This window comes from Phascolarctos cinereus, unplaced genomic scaffold (genome assembly GCF_003287225.1).
Source record: "Phascolarctos cinereus isolate Bilbo 61053 unplaced genomic scaffold, phaCin_HiC Scaffold_5;HRSCAF=322, whole genome shotgun sequence".
Taxonomy (NCBI): Eukaryota; Metazoa; Chordata; class Mammalia; order Diprotodontia; family Phascolarctidae; genus Phascolarctos; species Phascolarctos cinereus.
Genome location: NW_027555958.1, coordinates 340,493,831 through 340,518,795, shown reverse-complemented (window position 1 = coordinate 340,518,795; position 24,965 = coordinate 340,493,831). Strand labels below are relative to the sequence as shown.

Genomic DNA, 24,965 nt, shown 5'->3' with positions numbered 1-24,965 from the left:
ACATTTAAGCCGAATTTTTAAGGAAATCAGGGATTTTGTGTACATTAAAATAAAATCTAAAGAAACCAAGGGGGCTTAAAATTTTTCTTGATGGTCTAGGTATTGCCTTGTAAGCTAAAGTTTATTTAAAAGTCCTTTTTTGTTTGCAATACCAACATAATTCAAATCCTTGATAAGTCATTTCTATTAAATAGATTAAAAAATTTCCAAGTGGTGAGGTCTATAGTAAGAAGTTAACAAGTAGACTGAAAGTATTATTTTAACATGTGATATTTTACCATAAATTTTTCTGGGAATAGAGACAATATATGTGTGATTCTCAAATGTGTTAATGATTTATACATTTTCAAATACAGAAGAGGCAGTGTGGGATAGGGGATAGAGATAATAATGGCCTCAGAGAAAGGAAGACCAGAGTTCATATTCCATTTCTGGTATGTGGTGTTTGATGTATCAGTCAGTCAATAAACACTTATTAAAGCTCCCACTATATGTGCTAAGTACTAGGGATACAAAGAAAATTAAAAGGCAGTGTCTGCTCTCAAGAAGCTTCCTCCAATGGGGGACAGAGCATGTAAACAATTATGTACAATCAATCTATGTATAAAATACACTGGAAATAATGAACAGAGGGAAGGCATTAGAAGTATGGTGGACTGGAAAAAGGCATCATATAGAGGGTTGGATTTTAGATGGGATTTGAAAGCAGCCAGAGAAGCAAGGAGGTAGGGACAAGGTAAGAGAGCATTCCAGGCATCGGGTACAGACAGTGAAGATGTCCAGATCTGAGAAACAGAATGTTCTGTTTGGACAACAACAAAGAAGCTAGCGCCACTGGATTGCAGAGTACATGGGGTACAGGAGGGAAGGCAGGTGTAAGGTATAAGAAGACTAGAAATGTGTTGGGGGTGGGAGGAAGGTAGGTTATGTACAGCTTTGAATGCCAACAAAGGATTTTGTATTTGATCCTGCAGGTGATAGGTTGCCCCTGGGCTTTAAAAAAAAATAACAGAAAACTGAGCGGAAGGTGGGTTGAAGGGCGAAGAGACTTGAGGCAGACACACCAACAAACAGACTATAGCAATTATCCCAGTGTGAGGTAATGAGGGCCTGCACCAGGATGGGCAGTGTCAGAAGACAGAAGGGTCATATGGGAAAGATGTTACCAAGACAAAATTGATTGACCTTAGTGACATATCAGATATGGAGGGTGAGAGAGAGTGAACAGTTATGGATGATGTCTAGGTTGTAAGGCTAGGTGGTCTGGAGGATGGTAGTACAGAATAGGACAGAGAACATTATAAAAAGTAATAGCAATATTGTTTGAAGTACAATTTTGAGTGAATAAGTTATTTTGACTATTATAAATACCCAAATTAACTACAAAAGATATATGAAGAAAGAAGCTATCTGCACCCACAGAAAGAACTGAAAAATAGAAGTATGTATAGAATCATTTTATACATTTTTCTATTTGTGTCTAATAGTAGTCATCTCTAGGGTGAGGTTGGGAAAGGATAGAAAAAAAAGAAAAGAAATTTACATGATAATTCTGTTGTATATTTGAAATGAATAGCAAGTTGTACTTAGTAGATATGCAGTTTCACGTACAATCATCTTTTATATTGTACTATGTTATGGAAATGCTTGTTTTATTCCATAAATGTGTATTAATATAAAAAAATAAAGGGAAATTTAAGAAACTTAAAAATAAAAGGTGGCAGTCTGTTCCAGGGAACACAGATGTGAGGTGACTGCTATGGAACATTTAGACACCAATTTTATTTTTCACAATAGTTAGACTAAGCCCAGAATTAAGTAGGAGGAAGGTTAGAACAGGTTAGATCATACTTAGAAAACCATACAATACTCTCAAAGACCCAAAACTTCTCTCTGAAACAAAACTCTAATTTTTAAATATCAATATTCTTTTGTAGTTACTATAATAGTCATGATTATTCCTGTGAATATATTTATTTGGGAGTTTCTTTCAAGGACTGATAGTTAAAACCTTTCTATTTTCATTTTGTCCCCTTGTTTAGGAGATGTAGACAGTTTTCTTTCATAATTTCTTGAAATATGACATCCAGGGTCTTTCTGTTTGATAATAGTTTTCAGATAATATGATGACTTTTAAATTATTTCCCTTGATCTGTTTTCCAGATTATTTTTAATATGAATTATCTTACAATTGCTTCTGTTCTTAAAAAAAACTTTTGATTTTGTTTTAATAGTTCTTTTTTCTTGTGGCATTGTGAACTTTTGTTTGGTCTATTGTAATTCTCAAGGAGTCTGTTACTTGGGTAACATTTTGTACATCTTGTACCGAATTGTTAATTATCCTTGCAAGTCTTTTCTCCAAAGAAGAAAAGATACTTCACTCCTTTTCAAATGATTTTCCCAAGTGTGCTCATTTCAGTTTGTAGCTTTCTAGTTATTCCCCTCTTTTGAGTTCATGTCTTGAGCGTCCTAGACTCCATAATAGCCCTTTATCTTAGGAATTTTTTTTTGGTTATTAACTCTTCCAGACTTACTTCCAAAATTGGGACTTTATATTAGGGGCAGCTAGGTGGCACAATGGATAAAGTGCTGGGCCTGGAGTCAGGAAGATTCAACTTTCTGAGTTCAAATCCAGCCTCAGACACTTACTAGCTGTGTCACTCTCTGCAAGTCACTTAACCCTGTTTGCCACAGTTTCCTCGTCTGTAAAATGAGCTAGAAAAGGAAATGGCAAATCACTCCAGTATTTTTAACAAGAAAACCCCAAATGGGGTCATAAAGAATCAGACACAACCGAACAACAGAAATTAGGACAAGAATCTGTGTCCTTCTGAAGGGAATGGCTGGGCCTTCTTTGGCTCAGATCTATATTCACTGGGGTCATGCTTCTAATTTCTTTGGGTATAGAATGTTGTTTGCATTCAAAATCTCAGAGATGGCTCAGGGTCTGCAAACTTTTAGTGTACCCAAATCCATGCAATCTAGGGTAAAACCTGATCGCTGCCCTCCTTGTTTGAGTTTTGCAAGCCCCTGACCACAGTTTGGAATTAGTCAATAAAAGTGTAAACTTACCCCAGGTTAGAGCTCCAGCATACTGATGCTACCCCACCCTTTATCACTTAACTGAAAGGCTCTTTGCTCCAATACTAGAAACCACTGTGCAAGGCTTTCCTGGCTAGATAACCTCCCCAATGCCCACAGACCTCTCTGTCCATCTTCCTATGCTGACCTAGGTTATAAAAATGACTCTATCATTTTACCTTGGATTTCCTGATGACCACTTGGTCTGGTATTCTTTCAATATATTTGTTGGAGGGATAGCTGGGTTATACAGTTCCCTCCTACTCTTCCATCTTTACTGCACACTATAAGGTTTACTTTTTTTGATGTAATATATAAGGTTCACTTAAAAAAAACTATATTAGAGCCCTGAAAAATGTAGTGACCAGTTTTTGTATTTAGAAATTTAACAGTCTAATACAGAAGAACACCTCTGTCCTCTTGGCAAAGAAGTAGTAGATTACAGTTGCAAGTTAAAGGAATATACTGTCATAAATGATCACCAATGTGCTGATTTGTTTTACTTAGCTAAAATTTTTTCCCAAGAGAGTATTCTGCTGGAGAGGTGAGGATGGTAATGGGGGTAGAAAATATTGGGAACTGAGAATAATGTAAAAAAAAAAAGGATCAATAAAATATTTAAAAATTATAATTTTTTTTTATCTTGAATATTGCTAATGAAGGTATTTTCAGCAAAAAGGTAGAACCAATGAGGTGCCACATGGAGTAGTAAATAGAAAGTTGCATTTTAAGCTAGGCAGATTTGGATTCAAATTCTACCTCTGACACATGCTGCTTCTGTGACCCAAGCCAAGTCACTTAATCTCTTTGTCCCAGTCAATTATCTCAGACTATAAGTTGCACAGAAGATGCTAATTTACATTGGTAGAGGACATTTATTCACTAGGAGTTCATTATACCAAAAAATCATAGGTTAGTCTCACCAACAAATGCATGATTAAACACTTACTTTGTAATAATCACTGTGATAAGTGCTAGGATACAAAAAAAATACAAAAATAGTCCCTGCCCTCAAAAAGCTTATATCCTAGTGGGGGAAACAACATATGCATAAATGGTACATAGAAGACATACAAGACAGATGGGAGGTTGACCTATATGTGAAGGTACTGACAAGAGAGTAGAAAGTCTTCCTGTAGAAGGTGGCAATTGAGCTTGAATTTTAAAGACAATCAAGCATTGTAAAAGTTGGAGGTTAGAAGGGAGAGCATTCCAGGCATGAGGGAGAGCCAATGGAAAGACAAAGAGATAAGATATGAAGCACTGAGTATAAGAAACAGCAAGTAATACAGTACTGAAGAAGCACAGAGTATACAGTTAGTCAGACAGTCAATGAACATTTATTAAGCACTACTTTGTGCCAAGCACTGTACTAAGCACTGAAGATGAGTAATATGAAAGATGCCTGGAAAGTTGTGAAGGAGCTAGGCCAGGTGTGGAGAACCTATGGCCTCAAGGCCCATGTGGCCCTCTCAGTCCTCAGGCGCAGCCCTTTGACTGAATCCAAACTTCACAGAACAAATCCCCAGGGATTTGTTCTATAAAACTTGGACTCAGCCAAAAGGCCACACCCAAAGACCTAGATGGCCTTGAGGCTGCAGGTTCCCTACCCCTGAGCTAGACTATGAAAAACTTTTAACTAACAGAGAACTTATTGATCCTAGAAGAAATAGGGAGCCACTGGAAGTTTAATGAGTAGGTATGATCAAACTCATACCTTGGAAAATTACTTTGGCATTTGTGTGACGGATAGAGCAGAATGGGGAGAGACTTCAGGTAAGGAGTCCAATTCACATATGAATGAAATAAATTATTATGAGGCAATGAATAAAAAATAAGTAGAATTCAGGGCAGCCTAGGACTATCTATAGGATCTGATGCACTGTAAAATAAGCAGAACTAGAATAACAATATAAAGAATGATTATAACTACATAAATTGAAAGAACAAATAAAAAGGGAAAATGAACACTATGAAAATATAATGAACAAGTTTAATCATACAGAAGGACTGAGAAAATACTCCTCCCCGGGAGGCAGAATAAAGGCAGGGACTTGTCTGAGGTCTCTCCCAAACCTCTCAAATACCTTTAAAAAATGATGCTAAACAAATTCTAGACCAGCAGAACTCAGTGAAACAAATTTCCAGCCCAAGATAACTTGGAAGGTTGGCAGGAAAGGTCTGTTGCAACAGGGTGAGAGAGGAACACAGTCCAGAGGCCACAGCAAATCTGGAGATGGTCTTAGGAGCCACTGAATCAGCAACAGCAAGGGCTGATTCCAGAGCTCTCAGCCGATAAATGGTAAAGGGGTTGAACAACTGGTCAGGGGATTACAAGGGCTTTTTACTAGCACTGAGGCAGGACTCTGTTGCTTTGCCCATACTCAAATCTGCGGCACAGTCCTAGATGGCAGTCCCAGGGTGAGGATGAACACTAGCATTGCAGAACTTATAGCCACAGAAGAAGGGGGACCCTCCTCACAGTTCCAGGGCAGAAAAGAGTGCTTGTGGTTGCTCACAGACCACAGCACAGGCCAGGAGAGTAATAAACACTTCTCCTTAGATCATACCATTTTGGAACTTTGAAAACAGCTGCACAAAGCATCTAAAGCTTGGGACAGTGGTTCCTCCTCCGTGGAAGAGGAGCCATACTTTAACAAAGAGTTAAAAAGTCAAGCAATAGGTTGGGGAAATGAGTAAACAGTGGAAAAAAAAATTAGACTATAGAATCTTACTTTGGTGACAAGGAAGATCAAAACACACAATCAGAAAAAGACAACAAAGTCAAAGCTCCTACATCCAAAGCCTCCAGGAAAAATATGAATTGGTCTCAAGCCATGGAAGACTTCAAAAAGAATTTTGAAAATCAAGTAAGAGAGGTAGAGGAAAAAATGGAAGAGAAATGAGAGTGATGCAAGAAAATCATGAAAAACGAGACAACAGCTTGGTAAATGAGATATAAAAAATACTGACGAAAATAACACCTTAAAAAACAGACTAGGCCAAAAAGTAAAAGAGGTCCAAAAAGCAAATGAGGAGAATAATACCTTAAAAAGCAGAACTGGTTAAATGGAAAAGGAGGTTCAAAAGTTCACTGAAGAAAATAATTCCTTAAAAACTAGAATGGAGCAAATGGAAGCTAATGATTTTATGAGAAATCAAGAAACAATTAAACAAAACCAAAAGAATGAAAAAAATAGAAAATAATGTGAAATATCTCATTGAGGGGAAAAAAAAACTGACCTGGAAAATAGATAAATCCAGGAGAGATAATTTAAAAATTATTGGATTTCCTGTAAGTCATGATAAAAAAAAGAGATTTGATATGATCTTTCAAGAAATTATCAGGGAAAACTGACCTAATATTATAGAACCAGAGGTAAAATAGAAATTGAAAGAATACACCAATCACCTCATGAAAGAGATCCCAAAATGAAAATTCCTAGGAATATTACAGCCAAATTCCAGAGTTCTCAGGTCAAGGAGAAAATACTGCAAGCAGACAGAAAGGAACAATTAAAGTATGGTAGAGCCACAATCAGGATGACATCAAATTTAGCAGCTTCTACATTAAAGGATCAAAGGGCTCAAAATATGACATTCCAGAGGGCAAAGGAGCAAGGATTACAACCAAGGATTACCTACCTATCAAAACTGAGTATAATCCTTCAGGACAAAAAATGGAAATTCAATGAAATAGAGGACTTTCAAACATTCTTGATGAAAAGACCAGAGGTGAATAGAAAATTTGACTTTCAAATACAAGGCTCAAGAAAAGTATAAAAAGGTAAACAGAAAAGGTAAATCATAAGGAACTCAATAGAGTTAAACTGTTTACATTCCTACATGGAAAGATTATAGTTGTAACTCATAAGACCTTTCTCATTATAAGGGTAATTAGAAGGAGTTTATATAGACAGAGGGCACAGGTGTGAATTGAATATGAAGGGATGATATCTAAAAAATAAAGTTAAGGGGTGAGAGGGTAATGTACCGAGAGAAAGAGAAAGGGAGAGGTAGAATGGGGTAACTTATCTTACATAAAAGAGGCAAGAAAAAGCTTTTATGGTGGAGAAAATAAGGGGATAAGTGAGGGGGAGTGAGGGAACCTTACCCTCATCAGAATTGACTCAAAGAAGGAATAATATACACACTCAATTGAGTATAGAAATCTATCTTACCCTACAGGAAAGAAAGAGGGGAAGAGGATAAGAGAAGGGAGGATGATAGTCAAGAGAAGGCAGATTGGGGGAAGGAGTAATCAGAAGCAAAACACTTTTGAAGAGAGACAGGGTGAAAGGAGAGAAAGAATAGAATTAACAGGGGGAGAGAGATAGGATGGAGGGAAATACAGTTAGCAATTGTAACTGCGAAAAAAATTTTGAAGCAAGTTTCTCTGATAAAGGCCTCATTTCTCAAACATATAAAGAACTGAATCAAATTTATAAAAATAAGAACCATTCCTCAACTGATAAATGATCAAAAGAAATGATCAGTTTTTAGTTGAAGTAATCAAAGCTATCTATAGCCACATGAAAAACTACTCTAACTCTCTATTGAGTAGAGAAATGCAAATTAAAACAATTCTGAGGTAATACCTCTTGCCTATTAGATTGGCTAATAGGACAGAAAACGTAAATGACAAATGTTGGAGGGGATGTGGGAAAAATGAGACACTAATGCATTGTTGATGGAGTTGTGAACTGATTCAAGCATTCTGTAGAGCAATTTGGAACTATATCCAAAGGACTATAAAACCATGTATACCCTTTGACCTAGCAATACCACTATTAGGTCAGTATCCCAAAAGAAATTTAAAAAAAAAGGATACACACACACACACACACACACACACATACACACATACACACACACACACATACACACATACACACACACACACACACATATATATAATATATATATTAATATATATACAAACATACATAATTATATATAAAAACATTTATAGCAGCTCTTTTCTGGTGGCAAAGAATCAGAAATTGAGGGGATGCCCATCAATAAGGGAATAGCTGAACAAGTTGTGGTATGTGATTATTATGGAATACTATTGTATTATAAGAAATGATGAGCAGGATGCTCTCAGAAAAGACTTGCATGGGCTGATACAAAGTGAAATGTACTATGTAGAAAGTAACAGCATATTATAAGATGATTAGGTGTGAATGACTTAGCTATCCTCAGCAATACAATGATCCAAGACAACTCTGAAGGATTTAGATAAAAATGCTATCTATCCCCAGAGAAAAAACTAATAGTGTATGAATACAGATAGAAGAATACTTTTTTTACTTTCTTTATTTTTCTTTATTTTTTTTTGGTCTTTGTTTTCTTCCAAAACATGACTATTATGGATAAGTTACGCATGACTATACAAGTATAACCTATATTGAATTGCTTATCTTCTCAATGTCGGGGAGGGAAGGGAGGAAAGGAGAGAATTTGGAACTCAGTTTCAAAACCTGATGGTAAAAAATGTTTTTACGTGTAACTGGGGAAAAATAAAATAAATTTTAAAAAAGAAAAGAAAATCTTGAAGAAAAAAATAACCCACTTCCCTTCCTTGAAAAGGTAGTAGAAGATGAGTATGGTACATTGGCTATCCCTGTCAGATGCAGTCAATATGTTGCTTAGTTTTGCTGAGTTGTCTTCTCTATTTCATTGTTAATCTCTGTAACAAGAAATGGTATGGTATGAGCAAAGTCCTAAGGGTACCTTTATCCCATGCAAATAAAGCTGTTTTTTTATTCCCCCTTGAAAGGTGACAAAGCTACCCCAAGGCCTTGATGGGCCCAGAGAGCTGAGACCTAAGCAGCTTCCTGACAGCCTCTGATTCTACTGATGTGGCTTCTTGGTCACCTAAGGGCATAAAAGGGCCTACTTAAATGGAGTAAAGAATCTGAGACTTTGCAGATGTCCCAAGACCACTGTGAAGCCACAACCACCAATTTTCAATAAACATTTACTAAGTACCTACTATGTTTAAAGCACTGTGACATGCTGACCAAAAGAATATGCATATAGAAACAAAGATATCGATTTAAGTTGGAATATCCTTATTGAATATCTTTTTCTATGATACGGCTAAGTAAATCTCCTTTTATTAAGAGCTGAATGAGTGCCTCATTTCATTCTAAACCTTAACTAAGAAGGTAGGAAATTGAGTTGGGCCCACTCATAACAGCATTCACATACCACTATAACTAATGTGCTCAGTTTTTAAAAATAATTTTAGGGATTCTTGTTCATTTTTTTTTATTTGCTTTCTCACATTATATATGCATATAGCTATAATTTAAAACTGGATGTCTTACACATGTCACATATGCATATGCATACATATATATAAAAAACCAAACCCTTTTCAGAGACATTTCAAATAAGGATTTTTTCTTAGGCAATAGCTTCCTTTCATATTCTAATTGCTTTGGTTTTGTACATGTAAAAATCTTTTACTTTCATGTAATCCAAAATCTCTATTTTATCTTTTCTGCTTGAATTTATCTCCTCTTTGGTTAGGAACTCATTCCTTAGTCACTGGGAAGGTTCTCTTCTAATTTTTTGTTCTTTGACTTTTAATATTTAAGTTGTATATTTTTAATTTATTTCAAAGGAAACTTACAAATAAATACAATTGCTTCTAGAGCTGCTTATTGGCAATAAGTATGCTACCTTGGTACTAAAAACAAAATAAAATGTCATCAATTATTATTAATATCATGCTTAATGGTTCTTAATATAGTTATTTGCTTATACATGTATATATGTCTATATTACATATGGACACGTGTGTGCCATAGAAGTATGATTCTCAAAGCTTGATGACTGATACAAAATGTTTTTTTAAAAAAACTATTACAAAATCATAGAATTCTTGAATTGAAAGTTACTTAAGAGGTCATCTAGCCCAACCTCCCATTCAGTGAGAATTCCCTTTTGGAATATCACTAATGAGTTATTCAGTCATTTCAGTCATGTCTGACTCTTTGAAACCCATTTGGGATTTTCTTGGCAAAGATACTGGAATGGTTTGCCATTTCCTTCTCCAGATCATTTTACACATGAGGAAACTGAGGTAAACAGGGTTAAGGGACTTGGACCAGGATGACACAGCTAGTAAGTATCTGAGACTAGATTTGAACTCATAAAGAAGAATCTTCCTGAGTCAGACTTGGAGCTCTATCCACTTTGCCACCTAGTTGCCCAGAGTTAAAAACAGTACAACCAAATACCAAATAATATTAAATGTCAAAGTTCATAATTCTTGGCTTAAGTCTTAAATAAAACTGCATATTTAACACCTTACTCCACAAATGCTCATATTACCCAATTAGTCTTTGTTCCTAAAATCTGTTGTGAATAGTATTATCATGCTAATATTCAGTGATCCAAATCACAGAATTTCAAAGGTAGAAGAGATATCAGAATCTATTTAGTTCAACATGTCCCAACTCTTTTAAAAGGCCTTTCCAACTCTTGCCATTGTTAGTACACCCTGCCAAATAATGACTGTTTTCATTTTGTTTATACCTTATATTGGCTTAACTGCAATCATTTTGTACATCCCCAGTGGAATTTAAGTTTTCTGAGGGCAGGAATTCAAAGCCTAGGAAAGTGCCTGGTATATAGAGGTGCTAAATAAATGCTTGTTGGTTGATTAATTGGACCTAAATTTGCCTTTTTTGTAGTCAATGCTCCTAATTTTACTCTCTGGGGCCAACTATAACAAGTCTTATCTCTCTTTCAAGTTACAGCTCATCAAATTCTAGAAGGCATTTCTCTTATGAACCTCCTAAGTCTAAATGAACCCCTTCTTTCTATAAATTAAACATTCTTGTTTCTTCCAATCAGTCCTCATACATATAGTATGAATTCAAGGCCCTTCACCATCAAGTAACTTCCATGTCGAGACTTCTTAAAGATTTAAAAATTAATAAAGCATAACATTTTAGAAACAGTAAAAAACCAAATGCTGAAAAGGCCACTTTGAAAAGTTGAAATTAATTGATACCATTTGCTATTGGAATACATTAAGAAAGAAGAAATTTATAGGGGAAAAAGCACTGTACAAAAGTCAGTTAATTTACCCTAATCCACGGATCATAAGCTTCTCTTCTTCTTTGCCCATCCTGACACTTAGTAGAGAACGAATTTGTCCAAGGGATGCCAGCAAGTTGATGGTATCTTCCACTGAGACTCCATTTATGGTATAAGTCTTTGGTAATGCCCGAACTAAACCACCAATGCCATCATATTGGCGATGTAGTAATACAAACATGGCCCTCACCAACTCAGGGTCTTCAATGACAGACTCCTGAGCCCATCGGACCATTGTCTCAGAGATCAATTGCTGAAGAGTGGCTGGAAAATAAAACAGAGAGTGAGAGAGAGAGAGAGAGAGAGAGAGAGAGAGATTAATTCATTCCTATATCCCTACATACTGTCTGGTCTTTATTTTAGTATGAAATGACTAAGAGTACTTACTATGCCTAGAAAATAATTCATAAGAGGAACTCTTATGATAGATAACATGGTGAATTTAAATATATCTTCAAAATACTTTATTATAGAAATATTAATAAAATGTTTTTAGTTCCATACAACAGAAACTATGAGTAATATATATTTAGACACATAATAATAATAATCTGCAGTAAAAAATTCTGAAATTATTTGAAAAGATATTCACATTAATAATAGTGGTATGTGAATTTAATCAAAATAAAATATTTACGTCTATTGACATAATAATCTTACAACTTTCGACATCTTTAAAAATTATTAATATACAGTTTATCCTCCTTTTGCTGCATGTATTACAGGTACACAGTGGAACCTTATATTGTCGACTCGCTACACATATATTCTATATTCAAAACACATTTATTAGTAACAGTGATGATCATTCCAAGGGGAAAATTCATAGTCCATCTTAGAGAAGGCACAGTCATAATTTAAGTATTTGAAACTTTCAAAATTGTAGTGCTTACATCTATGTTTAATTTAAAATTATATAAATGTATTATCTGTAGAAGAAGACTTCATATTGCCTCAAAGTTTTTTCTGGCTTTGTTCTACTTATCTTCATCCCACTAACTCTGTAATGAATATTAAAAATATCAAATTTATAATTACCACCAAAGAACACAAATTTTTTGTTTCTTTGGGAATGTTATTATTTAGCAATTTTATTAATACTTATATATAGACACCTATTATTAAGTTCTACTCCATTGTCTCATTTTGACATGATGACCCTGGCTTCTTAAAGACTATACCAGTGAAGCATAAAGGCTGGCAGGTCCTATAAAATCTTCAAGCACAGCCCTGGAAACAGACTGCATTTCAGTTGTTTGAGTTTTAGTCTATCTAAATTTAAGGGTCTCAATACTCAGGGCAAGCCAAATAGGCAACCACTGTTTTTGAAGCAAGTGATATCAAAGCAGCTAAGGAAATTGTCTACTAAGGTATGAAGAGTTGTAGGTACTTAACAATACTTAAGCACAGAAACAGAGGTATTTAGGAATGTAGTAAATATTATATTATAAATAGGCTGTCAGAATTATATTTCCTGTGACTCCCCGGAGACCAAATCTCCCTTCCCTGACCACTATTCCTTTATGTGTCGTCTCCCCTTGTTAAAATGTAGACAAACTCTTTGCGGACAGAGACTGGTTCACTTTTATATTTGTATGCTCAGCACTTTTTAAAGTGCCTAGCACACAGTAAACACAATAAGCACTTAATAAGTGTTTTTTAATTCATTCACAGGAATCATTAAATTTTGAACAATTGGGATCTTCTAAATTGATACTTAAGATGCATAACATTATATGAAAAATAATGGGAAATGGCATGTGGGAAACAACACAGTATAACTGAACACATAAAATAAATTGTTTATAACATATAATGAGATGAAAGGTATGCATACACATACATATATATGGAATGTGTGTGTGTGTGTGTTTATGTACGTGTGAGCAGCTAGGTGGTGCAGAGGCCTAGAATCAGGAGGACCCAAGGTCAAATCCAGCCTCAGACACTGACTAGTTGTGTGACCTTGGGAAAGCACGTAAGCCTATTTGCCTCAGTTTCCTCATATGTTAAATGAGCTGGAGAAGGAAATGGCAAGCCATTCCAATATCTTTGCCAAATGGGGTCATGGAGAGTCAGACAGGACTGAATAACAACAATACGTGTGTGTGTGTGTGTGTGTGTGTGTGTGTGTGTGTGAGAAAATATAAATATATAAGAACAAATGTATGTATATATTTTGGGTGTGTGTATAAAAATCTAATGGCCTTTTCTCAGCCCTCATACTTGTTTTGACTCCTCTGCTGCCCTAGATCATCCTCTTCTTTATGCTTTCTTCTCTCTAGGTTGTAGTGATACTGCTCTCTCCTAGTTTTCCTTCCACCTGTCCAACAGATACTTCTCAGTCTCCTTTGTTGGATCTACATGTTTATTGACTTGCCAATGGCTTAAAACTAAACTGAGACTTTTCGAACACCCTGTATAATACCATTCATATAAAGAAACAATCTTGTCTAAAGCAAGGGTGTGAAAAAAATTATCTAGGTAAAGAAGGTACCTAGCTCATTTCGTTATTCTCCAACTTTTCTTCAGTTTTTGTCATCTAATAAAAGCTGGGGTTCTCTTGCAGCTTAAATATACAGTTCTTAAAAAGCAACAATGAAGTTTGAAGTTCCGATGTTTTTCAGTTGTTAACTGGAACTGGTGACTACTGCTAGAAGCTGTAAGCCCCCTGGTGTTAACTCTGAATTTCAACTGTCATATGCTTACATCTTTTTCTCTTTGGTATTGAGTTTCATTTTTCTAATTAATGGCTGGTAAAGCAAAAATACGCTTCAGTAAAAACAAAATACTATTCTTGGCTGCCACTTCCCACTTTTTTTGTCTCAAAAGATAAGAATATGGCAACTGTCCAATAGCCTGTCCTGTCATTTACCTTAGTTCTCCAATCAAAGAAATGGGCAAAAAATACAGGATGTCTCTTGTCCCTCTAGAGTTTCCACTTACATATATCCTTTGCCTATTCTACGGTTTTCAGGTCTACATTAATGATTCTATATTTTTTTTCCTACACAACAAGAAGGTGAATATTGATCCCTTCTGCCAGGAAATCTTAACTGTTAATTAAAAATATTCATATTTACAGCTTTTTCAAGGTATTTTTTTCTTCAATGTGATGTAGTAACATTCTTTAAATAGGTATGGATGATAGCTTTTTTTTGTCTCTTTTTTTTTTAAAAAACATGTGTTTTTAAAACTTTGAGTTCCAAATTTTCTCCCTTCCTCCCTCCCTACCCACTCTGATTGAAAAGGCAAGCAACTCAATATAGGTTGTACACGTGCAGTTATGCAAAACACTTCCTTAGTAGACATGTTGTGAAAAACTAACTCTATTTCCCTTAATCCTATCCTGCCCTCCCATTTATTCTATTCTTTCTTTTGACCCTGTCCCTCCTCAGAAGTATTTGCTTCTGATTACCCTCTTTCCCAATCTGCCCTCCTCTCTATCACCCCCTGCTCTCTTGTCCCCTTCTCCCCCTATTTTCCTGTAGAGTAAGACAGATTTCCATACCCAATTGAATGTGTATGTTATTCCCTCCTTAAGCCAAATCCTATGAGAATAAGATTCCCTCATTCCCTCTCACCTTCCCCTGTATCCCCTCCACTGTGAGAGACTTTTCTTTTCTGGGTTTTTTTTTTTTGTGAGATAATTTACCCCATTCTACCTCTCCCTTTCTTCTCTGAGTATGGATGATAGCTTTTACAACAAATTGACTGAACCTCAAATGACTCAATGGCATACAAGTGGCTGTAGGAAACAGCTAAATCTCATCTCTGCATATCTTAAATATCCATCTCCATATCCTACAGCACTAAAGACCAAAACATTGCACTAAAGACCACTGTTATTTACAAAATATGCTTAAGCAACTAAAGAAGTAAGCAACTTCTCATTGTTTTAGTAAGGAAGAAGATGGAAGTCTTTTGAAGGTATTAAAAGCAATATCAGAGAGTTCTTATCTCTAATTAATCTCTAATCTGATTAATTTGGGTTACTGGAAGCTCCTGGTACCCAAAAGAGAGGAAAAGCGAGAGATTCATTTTTCCTTGTTTCTCTCTCCTTCTAGGGTAACACCTTCTATTTTTAAAGTGAAATATATGCTAAAAGAAGCACATTACACAACTACAAACTTCATCATTTATTTAAAACTGAATCAATCATGGTGTGTAAAATTAAGAACAATGTCAACATTTGTTATTGTCCATTATTCTTGCAACCCAATTCACTGACAAAATTAACAATAGGTCTTAAAAGTCTGCAATCTATTTTACTACATTGTTACAAGTTAAAGGTATGCAGAAAGAAAAGAAAACAAAACTAATACCTCGATGGATTTTTGAAAGCTATTTTACAATCACTTCATGTTTAAGGTCAGCCTTGGCTAACCCTTCAGAGTCTAATCTTTTAGGAGTTAACTGACCTCTAAAGGTTAGTTCTTGTGAGAAACTGAAATTTCATTTTTTAAAAATAGTTACGTTATTTGTTTTCTTAAGCACTGCCATTTAATAGTACTTACAGGGCTTCTTGGAGTCATTTTCAACTGGTTTCTCCGTTTGTTTCTTCTTGAGGTATGTCACTTTTTCTACCAAGTAAAGCAGTCGTCCTCTAATTGTTAAATCACTATTTCCATCCAAAGCTCCATCTTCATCCAGTTCAATTCCTAAAATATAAAAGTCAGAAGAGAAATACAAATAAGACATCTTTTGCAAACAGAAACCAGCTGCAGACCTTTCTATCTATATTAGGCAGAAGTGATTTTCATCAGCATGGAACATAACTGTCACTCATTACTAGGGTTATGATCAAAATTTTAGTGTAGGGAATATTCACTTATGATACTTTCCCACTGTGAAATCATACTAGCAGCCACATCTTTGCCTCTTTAGGATATAATATTCACCTGCAGGTCTTTGACTCCCTTATGACTATAGTTTTCTGCTTATCAAAAGGGGAAGTATACATAAGCACTAAAGAAACTTTTAAGTGCTATATAAAGGTCAGTGGTTAGCATTATTATTATAATTATTATCATTATTGTTATGCAAAATACCTATAAGCCCAGAGTTACAGAGAAAATTAGAGTCAGGCAGGAGATCCTACAATTGTTCTAGGATACTCCTCAACATATGAACTGGTGTTACTGGTGCTATGTTTAATGATTCTCTGCCAATCCAGACTCTGGACGCTTTCCCCACATCCTAGCAGCTCTTCACTTCTACCTACAAAGAGCCCAGGACCTTCTGGCTCCTCAAGGCTCCAATTTTGTCTATTCCTCTCCAATCTTCAAAATTGTCCTTCCCATCTCCTCCCTACCAATCAACATTTTGCTTTTCAGTAATTCAGTTGATTTCAGGTAGGTGTTAGTAAGAAAGCAGTCTGATTATCCAATTTAAAAAATTCTCAATAAAGGATCCATGAATGATAGTCTAAAAATCTAGGGTACATTTTAATTTTAAAAGAGGAACTAGGTAAATAAAATGAATCTTTAATTACTGGAAAATATATGGCAGGTGTTTTAGAAGAGGGTCCTCTCAATACTTCTTAGCTCCTGCCCTCCATTTCACCTCCAGCAACTAAGAATAGTAGTCAGCTATTTTGCACGCCATTTCTAAAAGGTTTATGGACACATATGGAAACAAACTGAATGAAATGCTGACTGTTTTCAATATGCTGAAGAATGTGTTTTACAGAAATTAATTTACAGAAATTCATTCTGGTAGAAATAATGTTACAGTTTCTAGGATAGCCCATAAAATCCTATTTTTTTCATAATAGGGCTCAGCTATAGTATTAAGAGCACTATAAAATCTAACCTCAATTTATAGCAACCTTTCAGGGGGAAAAAGTAATTCCAAGTTTTAACTTGATATCACAGAAACACATCTCCCCTAATGTAACCTTAAAAATAGAATAATAAGTGTTCCTGTATCCCACACAGGGTCACATCAGCAGCTGTAGAACTCATGCTTATGTAGCATGTAGCCCAGGGATGGGGAACAGAACACAGAGGAGAATTAATGGTCTAGAATGGACTGTTGAATGCATACACATACAACAATATGTAGCAAACAGTAGGCAGTTAAGTCTGTCTTATACATATAAAGTCAGTGCCATCTATTTCTTAAATTTTCCACTATTAATAAGTTACCAATCTATATCAATGGAGGGAGTTTTCATATAAAGAATTTCCCAACCTAATAACATCACAGGTCTGGACAAAAAACTTTGTTCCAAATCCCATAAAAGATAATTGTGTAAAACTGAGAAAAGAGGTAAGAGAGTAAAAGGTGAAAATCCAATATTCTCATCATAGAAGAAATATTTACAAAACAAGTTTCAGTAATGAATCCCAAATGTAGATGAAATACAGTTATGATGTTAGCTATCTATACTTTGGGATTACTTTCAACAATCTTGATGGTCAGTGTATTTTATTGAGTTTCTAAAAACTGTTTAAGGAAAGTTACAATATAATTTCACAACGAAATTCAAAATTTTAAAACAAAAGCATGGTGAATTAAAATAATGATCTTGAAAACATTAGATTATGTATAAAGAAAAAAAATCTGAGTGAATTATCTTGCAAGTTAAGCTATTACATTGTTTCTAATCGAAAGAAAATATTCATATATTTCTCACTAAATTGTATATGTCAATAGAATCGTAAAAAATTATTAATTTTGAAATCAGTTTTATGTAAATTGATGACGCTAGTAATGGGTTTGGGTTTTTTCCAATCACTTCCAAAGACTTTACTATGATGATTCTGCTGAATTTTTTTGTTTAAAGTGAACTATAACCTTGAAAAAGAACCAATAATTAAACTACAGCATTTTCAGAGTGACTTGAATAATGAATATGTGAAAGAAAAGGGGATATTTAGTCTAGAAAAGAAGGACACAAGAACCGTGTCAAAATATACAAAGTGCTTTGATTTATAAATAGGATTAGACTTCTCTGGACCAAAAAATGCCAGTCAGAGAAAAGCATACTTGAGCTCAGTATCAGAAACAACTCTCTTGTAGTTAAATATGTTCAAAATTAAATGTACTATCTAGCTTTGGGAATATTAAGCTCTTCCTGCTAAAAGCAATGAGAAGTAAAAAGTTGGGTGACCATTGGTCAGAGCTAGCCTACGTGGCAGATTAGACTAGCTAACCCTTAAGGTATCTTTAAACAATCTATGTCTCAGTGAAACAGTGCCTTATTTATGAAATGATACACTTCCCATTGTACCATATTTCTCGTCTACATAATTACTTTGGGATTTAAATGTCACCACAATAACATGTGTCTTGGATTGCTTGAACCTGGTTTCCAATCTTCTGGCAGATGTTTAGTGAGCCTCAAAAAGATTTTATATGTCAGATCAAATGATACAATAGTATCCTGAGTGAGCATCATTCAAATAAAATAAAAATCTCTATACCTGTACATGTCTACTACTTAAGAAAAAGGAATTTTTGGCAATTGATCTAGCTAGGTTTTTTTTCCCTAACAGAACTGAAGAATTTAAAATAACTGTGAAAAGTTACATAGTCTATCCCTCTCTTAAACCATGTTAGAAACCACATCCCACTTTCAACAATATTTATTCATTCATTCACTCAACAAGCAAGTAAGTGCCAAATCTGTGTTAGGTACTGGAGTACAAAGAAAGAAAACATTACCACAATGTGTCATCAAATCTTCATGGAAGTCTAAGAGTTGGTCCCTAATGTCTTCTGGACATGGACATTCATTCTTCTCATCCTTAAAATTTAGGAGCATATTGATCTGACAGAAAGGAAGATAAAAGAAAAAAAGTGAAAAGAGAAAACAATCTCTTAAGATATTTTAGAATAGATGTGAGGAAAGAAGCTTCAAAGGAAAATCAAGGAAATGTCTTCTGACCTGCTAAAAGACTGCGAGTTTTCAAAATATGCTGCATATACAACTTAATTCTTGCTTACTTGGTTATTATCAAAGGAATGCCAACCAGTGAAAAAGATAACACAGGTTCAAATTATTTCAAAGCTTCATAATACTGAAGAGTGCTCATACAGCATTAGCTTTCTTTTTCCCTAATTCCAATCTGCTAAAGTCATTTGAACTTTTAGAATATTTAACCTCAGTAATATAACCAAGGGGCAGCTAGGTAGCGCAGTGGATAGAGCACTGGCCTAGGAATCAGGAATACTCAGGTTCCTGAGTTCAAATACTCCTCAGACACTTACTAGCTGTGTGACCTTGAACAAGTAACTTAACCTTGCTTGCCTCTGTCCCTCATCTGTAAAATGAGCCACAGAAGGAAATGGCAAACCACTCCAGTATTTTTGCCAAGAAAATCCCAAATGGGGTCACAAAGAGTTAAACACAATTGAAACACCTCAACAACAACAACATAACCAAATGTGATTTATGTTTCATTGTAATTTCTCTTATATCAACAGGATGAATTAATCTTCATTGACTCCTACTGCAAAGTTGTGAACAAAATTCTCTGCAAGATTAAATAAGGACTTTAAAGTAATTTGTGTTCATAACAAGTAAGGCCTCAAAAAGGCAAGCACTGCATGAACACAACACTGTTTCCCCAAAGAAAAAAGTGTGAAAAAATCATCACATTAGATAGAACAAAATATGTGGTTTGATTCCTCATGACATAAATCTGAATGAACTATATCCAGTATAGAAAAGAGGAATTTTCATTTCAGCTGGTTGGATTGTACCTGCTCTTGGGGTGGAGATCGAAATTCCTTTGTTTTCCTAGCTGTTAATGCTGCAGACATGTTTAAGGCTTGCATAACTTCATTATATCGAAAACGTTGATTATCTTGAAGCTTAGCTACAAAATCATCTGAGAAGGCAACAATGGCTTCTATCCTGTGCCGTACCTGGCAATCACAGAGGTACTGAAGTAGAAGACACATCTGAAAAGACAAGCAAGATAGATCATCACATTTAATTCTTACTTCATAAAGATTAAAACCGTTCCATGGAGCATATACATAGCTGAAATGTGTATATGTATGCATGTGTGTAATTACATGTATGTATGCACACATATGTAACTACATATACATATATAAAATTATATACCCACATATTACAGCCCACATAGGGTAGAGATCTGCCTATTCATAGACTGATGCTGTCCAAGTTCAGAAAACTATTTATTTAGTGTCATTCAACAGCAATTGTGGTATCAATACATGGAAGGAGCTCTTTAAGAAAAATATCATATTGTCTCTGGAGATGGAAACAGAACAAAATTATGAACTCTGTAGAAGGTACTTGCAATATATTAAGACAAAACTTTCATGCGATGATTTTACACATATTTCTGCAAACCAAATTTGTGCCATTTAAAAGTCACCTATCTCTGGGAATGGGAAGATATATCCTATATGCATTTCTAACTAGCTAATATATCTAGTAATAATTTTTTCCAAAACTAAAAAAAGAAAAAAGGAAATTATTAATCAGAGAGAATAACTAAAAATATGTTTTGCCATCTTCCTGATGCCTTTTCCCAAAAAACAATAAAGAAGAAACCTTGACAGTTTTATTTAGATCATCAGAGAAGGTAAAAGTTCCTCTCTCTCTCCCCTTATTGATGAAATTAAAGGCTAACATCACTACCTGCCTATTTCAGATGTGATACCATCTTTCATATGGGTAATCAACATATGAACTTAACTTCTAGGACCAAATATAAAATTTTCTTTTTACCATTTAAATTCCATCACAATCTGGCCCAAATCTACCTTTCCAGCCCTGAAACACATTACTTGCCTTAATGTATACTACAGTCCAGCTAAGCTGGTCTTCTTACTTTGTGTGTCATATACTCTATACTCCACCTCCCATCTAGGCATTCTGGGGCAGCCAATGCAAAGGTCTATGATTGGACCTTTGCACAGGCTGTCCCTCCATACCAAGTATTTATTCTCTCCTCAACCTACACCTATTAGAATTCCCTAATTCCCTTCAAGGCTCAGCTCACATATCACCTTCTATATGAAGTCTTTCCTGATTTCACAATCACTAGTGCCTTTTTCCAAAATTACTTTGTATCTACTTTACATGCATATTTTTATACCTCTATATGTATATGCATTTTTTTCTGCCTAGACAATAAGCTACTTGGGGGCAGAGTCTGTTTTACTTCTGTCTTTGTTTCCACAGTGCCTGGTATAGAATTGGTGCTATACATAAACACACACACAAACACACACAAGATTTCAAATATACATCAGAATTTGGCAATGCATTGCAAATGAGGGTTAAAATAAAAATTCTAAATCATATGAGGAGAATTACAGGAAATTTTCCTAAAGTTCCTAAATTCCATAAAATTACCTGCAATTTAACAGGCTCAGGAAGTTTCATTTGAAGTAATCCTTCCTTGGGTATCTTTTTTCCTTTGGTTTCTTCTTCACTTCCTCCTTCCAGCACTGGGTCTTCAATGTTAAGTTCCTTCTCCAGCACTTCACTTTCTTCCTCCTGATTGACAGCTTCTTTAAACACACTGGGCTCAATCAGCTGCAAAATGTGTTTCAAGTCCTCATTATTAAAGATCCCCATGATTAGTAGGGTGTAGAAAAGTTTAATGAGAGGTACAAAGAGGAATTCAGTGGTCCCCCCTACGGGGTCCCGAGCATGGAGGCTGCCCTCCTTAACAGCCTCTGTCAGCATCTGTATGGTCTTGGATTTTAAGATGTCCAGCGGGAACTCAGGGCTATATTGGTAGTACTCGTTACTAACGCTTACAAAACTGGGAGATGAAAACTGCATCCTTGGCCTCAGGGAAGTGCTGAGGCCTATCCCTGGGAGGCCATGCTTTTTGTTCTCATCAGGGAAAAGGGTGATACTCTTTGTCTCATCTGTCATGGGGACAATGAATTCGTTGTTCATCATCAGCCTGGCTGTAGCATAGGAGCTAAGGTGAATGTCAATCAGCAGGTCATAATAGCCTGTGCGCAACAGGCCTGGCATGTACTTGTTCTCAATGGCATAGAGAAGCTGGGGTTCATCCACATGGCTGCATAAGGCATGGGCCACTCTGTTGTTCCCAAGAGCACAGACAGCTGAGTACAAGCGGAGGGTATGATAGTGAAACTTCAACAATTCTTCTTGTTCCATCAATTCTAATATATCTACAGACCTGCAAAAGGTTATGAGTATTAGCAACAAGCTTGAAGAAAAATATTAAAAATCCTGCATGAGAGAAAAAATGGGAAACAGTAGATATAAAGTTAGATAGATATTAATATAGTTTCAATATCAACAACTGAGGCTACCATTTTTTTAATAAGCAATGAAAATCCGAAGTTTTAAAAATATATATTAAACAGTATTTATCCATATTATAAAAGATGCATTTTTTTTTACAAAAGGAAATAGCCTTGGTACCATTTAAATAATGTCATCTTCTCACTAGAGATATGCTATCACTGACATTTTAAAAGTTATTTGTTCACGTGCCATACCCATTTCCCTGCTAAACTTCAACCTCCATGAGGGTACAGTCTACATCTTAGCTAATCCTCATATTTTTCCTAGTGAATAGTGTTCATCGCACAATAGGTACTTTACAAAATGTTCGCTGAATTAAATTTTAAAAATGCATCTGAAGGTAGTTAAAGCATAAATTTAGTCAATGTCTACTCTAAGCCCTTTTGGTAGCCAGACCAGTGAAAGTAAATCTGCATCTTCTTTATTACAGCGTGCCTATTACACATGTCCAAATGGAATCTTTGCTCTTCATGCAGAACTCATCTGAATACTGCATGGTTCCTTTTGGAAAACCAAAAACTGAGTTGATAGACTCCGAGCTTCTAAACCTCGAGGGCTTTATCACACTATACAAGAAGCAACTCAATTCATTATAAAAACAATCATTATTAAAGTTTCAATTTTATGAACCGAATTATTAAACAAAATACATATGACGCAGGAACACAGGGTTGGGGAAAGGCACTCTGATTTTCATAGTAAAGGGAAATCCCAAGAGAAGAAATCTCTTTTCCAAATAGTGGTCAGCATCATCTTTGTCATTTGTATCAGAAGGGGCCTAGAGCACTGAGAGGTTTAGTGATTTGTCCAGAATCATCTAGACTATATTTCCCAGAGGCAGGAAGGTATATTTGTGATTTCTGCTTCTGCCATATCAAAAATATTTGACTATAATTAAATATACATACACAGACATTAACACTTACCCCAAAATGAAAGAAGCAAAATCATGAGAATTTCAGGGCTGAAGAAAAGTGCTACTATTCGAAACAAAAGGGCATCATTAATGTACCTGACTCCAGCAAGAGTATATGTAAACCTCCAAAGATAACTACTTAATGCTAGGGTGAAGTTATGTGGCAATTGTCCTTTTAAAAAAGTTTTATGATGTAAAACCTCAAAAGGAGACCTCCAGCTCTAAAGTTATCAAAAATGAGATTATCTCCCACAGTTGCTCGAGCAAAAGAAAACAGACATGTACTACTTCACATCTTTTCTTTTCAATCCTAGGTCTTCACCCAGAGTGTGTCTCTTCTATCAAAGGGAGTACTTGTATATTTTATATATTTTGTTAGAAATATTATAGATAAAATGATGGCAATCATTTTATGAGTCTCCAGCACAATTAATAAATGTATGTTACACTGAATTTAAACAAACTGAATTTTTTCACTAAGCATTTGATTGGAAAAATCGAATTCAAATTTGACTGAAAGAAAAGAATCTCTTACAAGTCAAACATAATTAAGGGTGTTTGTTTTATTTTATTTTGTTTTGCTTTCTATAACAACCTATTTTTCCCAAAAAACTCCAAGGCTCTTATATAAAAAACCAACCAAACAAAAACAACCTGTTCTCCTCTGGGATGTGAAGGGACATGAACTGCAAAGGATCCACACACTGCACCAGCCAGCCTTGGCGTTCACTGATTCGGGAAACATCCACTTTCAGAAACTGGTTTGGCATCCTGCTCCAAAGAACATGTGTGAGAAACTGCACATGGAGACGTGGAGGGCACTGTGGGATGGGGTTTTTATGTTCACTCTTGAATAATCCAGCTGACAGTGGCATTACATTCTGAGAAAAGCAAAGTGGAAGAAGAGACCATTCACAATAATTCTGCAATCTAACAGTAGCTGACATTTACATAACGTTTAATATTCTACAAAGAATCTTTTTTACAACACTTTTAAGTTGGTAATGCATCCATTATTATCCTTCTTTTGAAAGTGGGTCAAGTGGGACTCAGGTTAAATATCTGACTAGAGACACATCTTGTGACAGATGTCAGTCATTTTTAAGTCACATCTGGCTCTTCATGACCCCACTTGATATTTTCTGGGCAAAGATACTAGAGTGGGTTTGCCATTTCTTTCTCCAGCTCAGTTTACAGATGAGGAAACTGATTTAAGTGATTTGCTCAGGGTCACACAGATAGTATGTGTTGAGGCCAGACTTGAACTCAGTAAGATGAACCTTCCTGACTCCAGGCCTGGCACACTATACATCATGCCACGGAGCTGCCTGCTTGTGACAGAGCTGGGGCTCAAATCCTATTAGATTACAAGTTCTTCGAGGGCAGAAGCTATAAATTTTTATTTTTGCTTTTATAACAAATATTAATTTAATTGAATATAGAAAATGATTCTTAAATTTTTTAAATTAATTTATTTTGACTTATCAACCATCACTTCCATAAGCTTTTGAGTTTTAATTTCTCCCCCTCCCTCCCTACCTCCCTTCCCAAGAGGGTGTGCAATCTGAT

The 24,965-nt window shown here is 35.4% G+C and overlaps 1 protein-coding gene across 1 annotated transcript in view; it reads right to left on the bottom strand.

The window, feature by feature from the left end:
- Positions 1-24,965, bottom strand: part of RYR2 (ryanodine receptor 2) — a 794,727-nt gene that overhangs the window by 271,980 nt on the left and 497,782 nt on the right. The window contains 6 exon segments of the mRNA XM_078156251.1: positions 11,190-11,463; positions 15,717-15,860; positions 18,871-18,976; positions 19,912-20,112; positions 21,545-22,349; positions 24,051-24,277. Of these exon segments, the coding sequence (XP_078012377.1) occupies positions 11,190-11,463; positions 15,717-15,860; positions 18,871-18,976; positions 19,912-20,112; positions 21,545-22,349; positions 24,051-24,277 (1,757 nt within the window).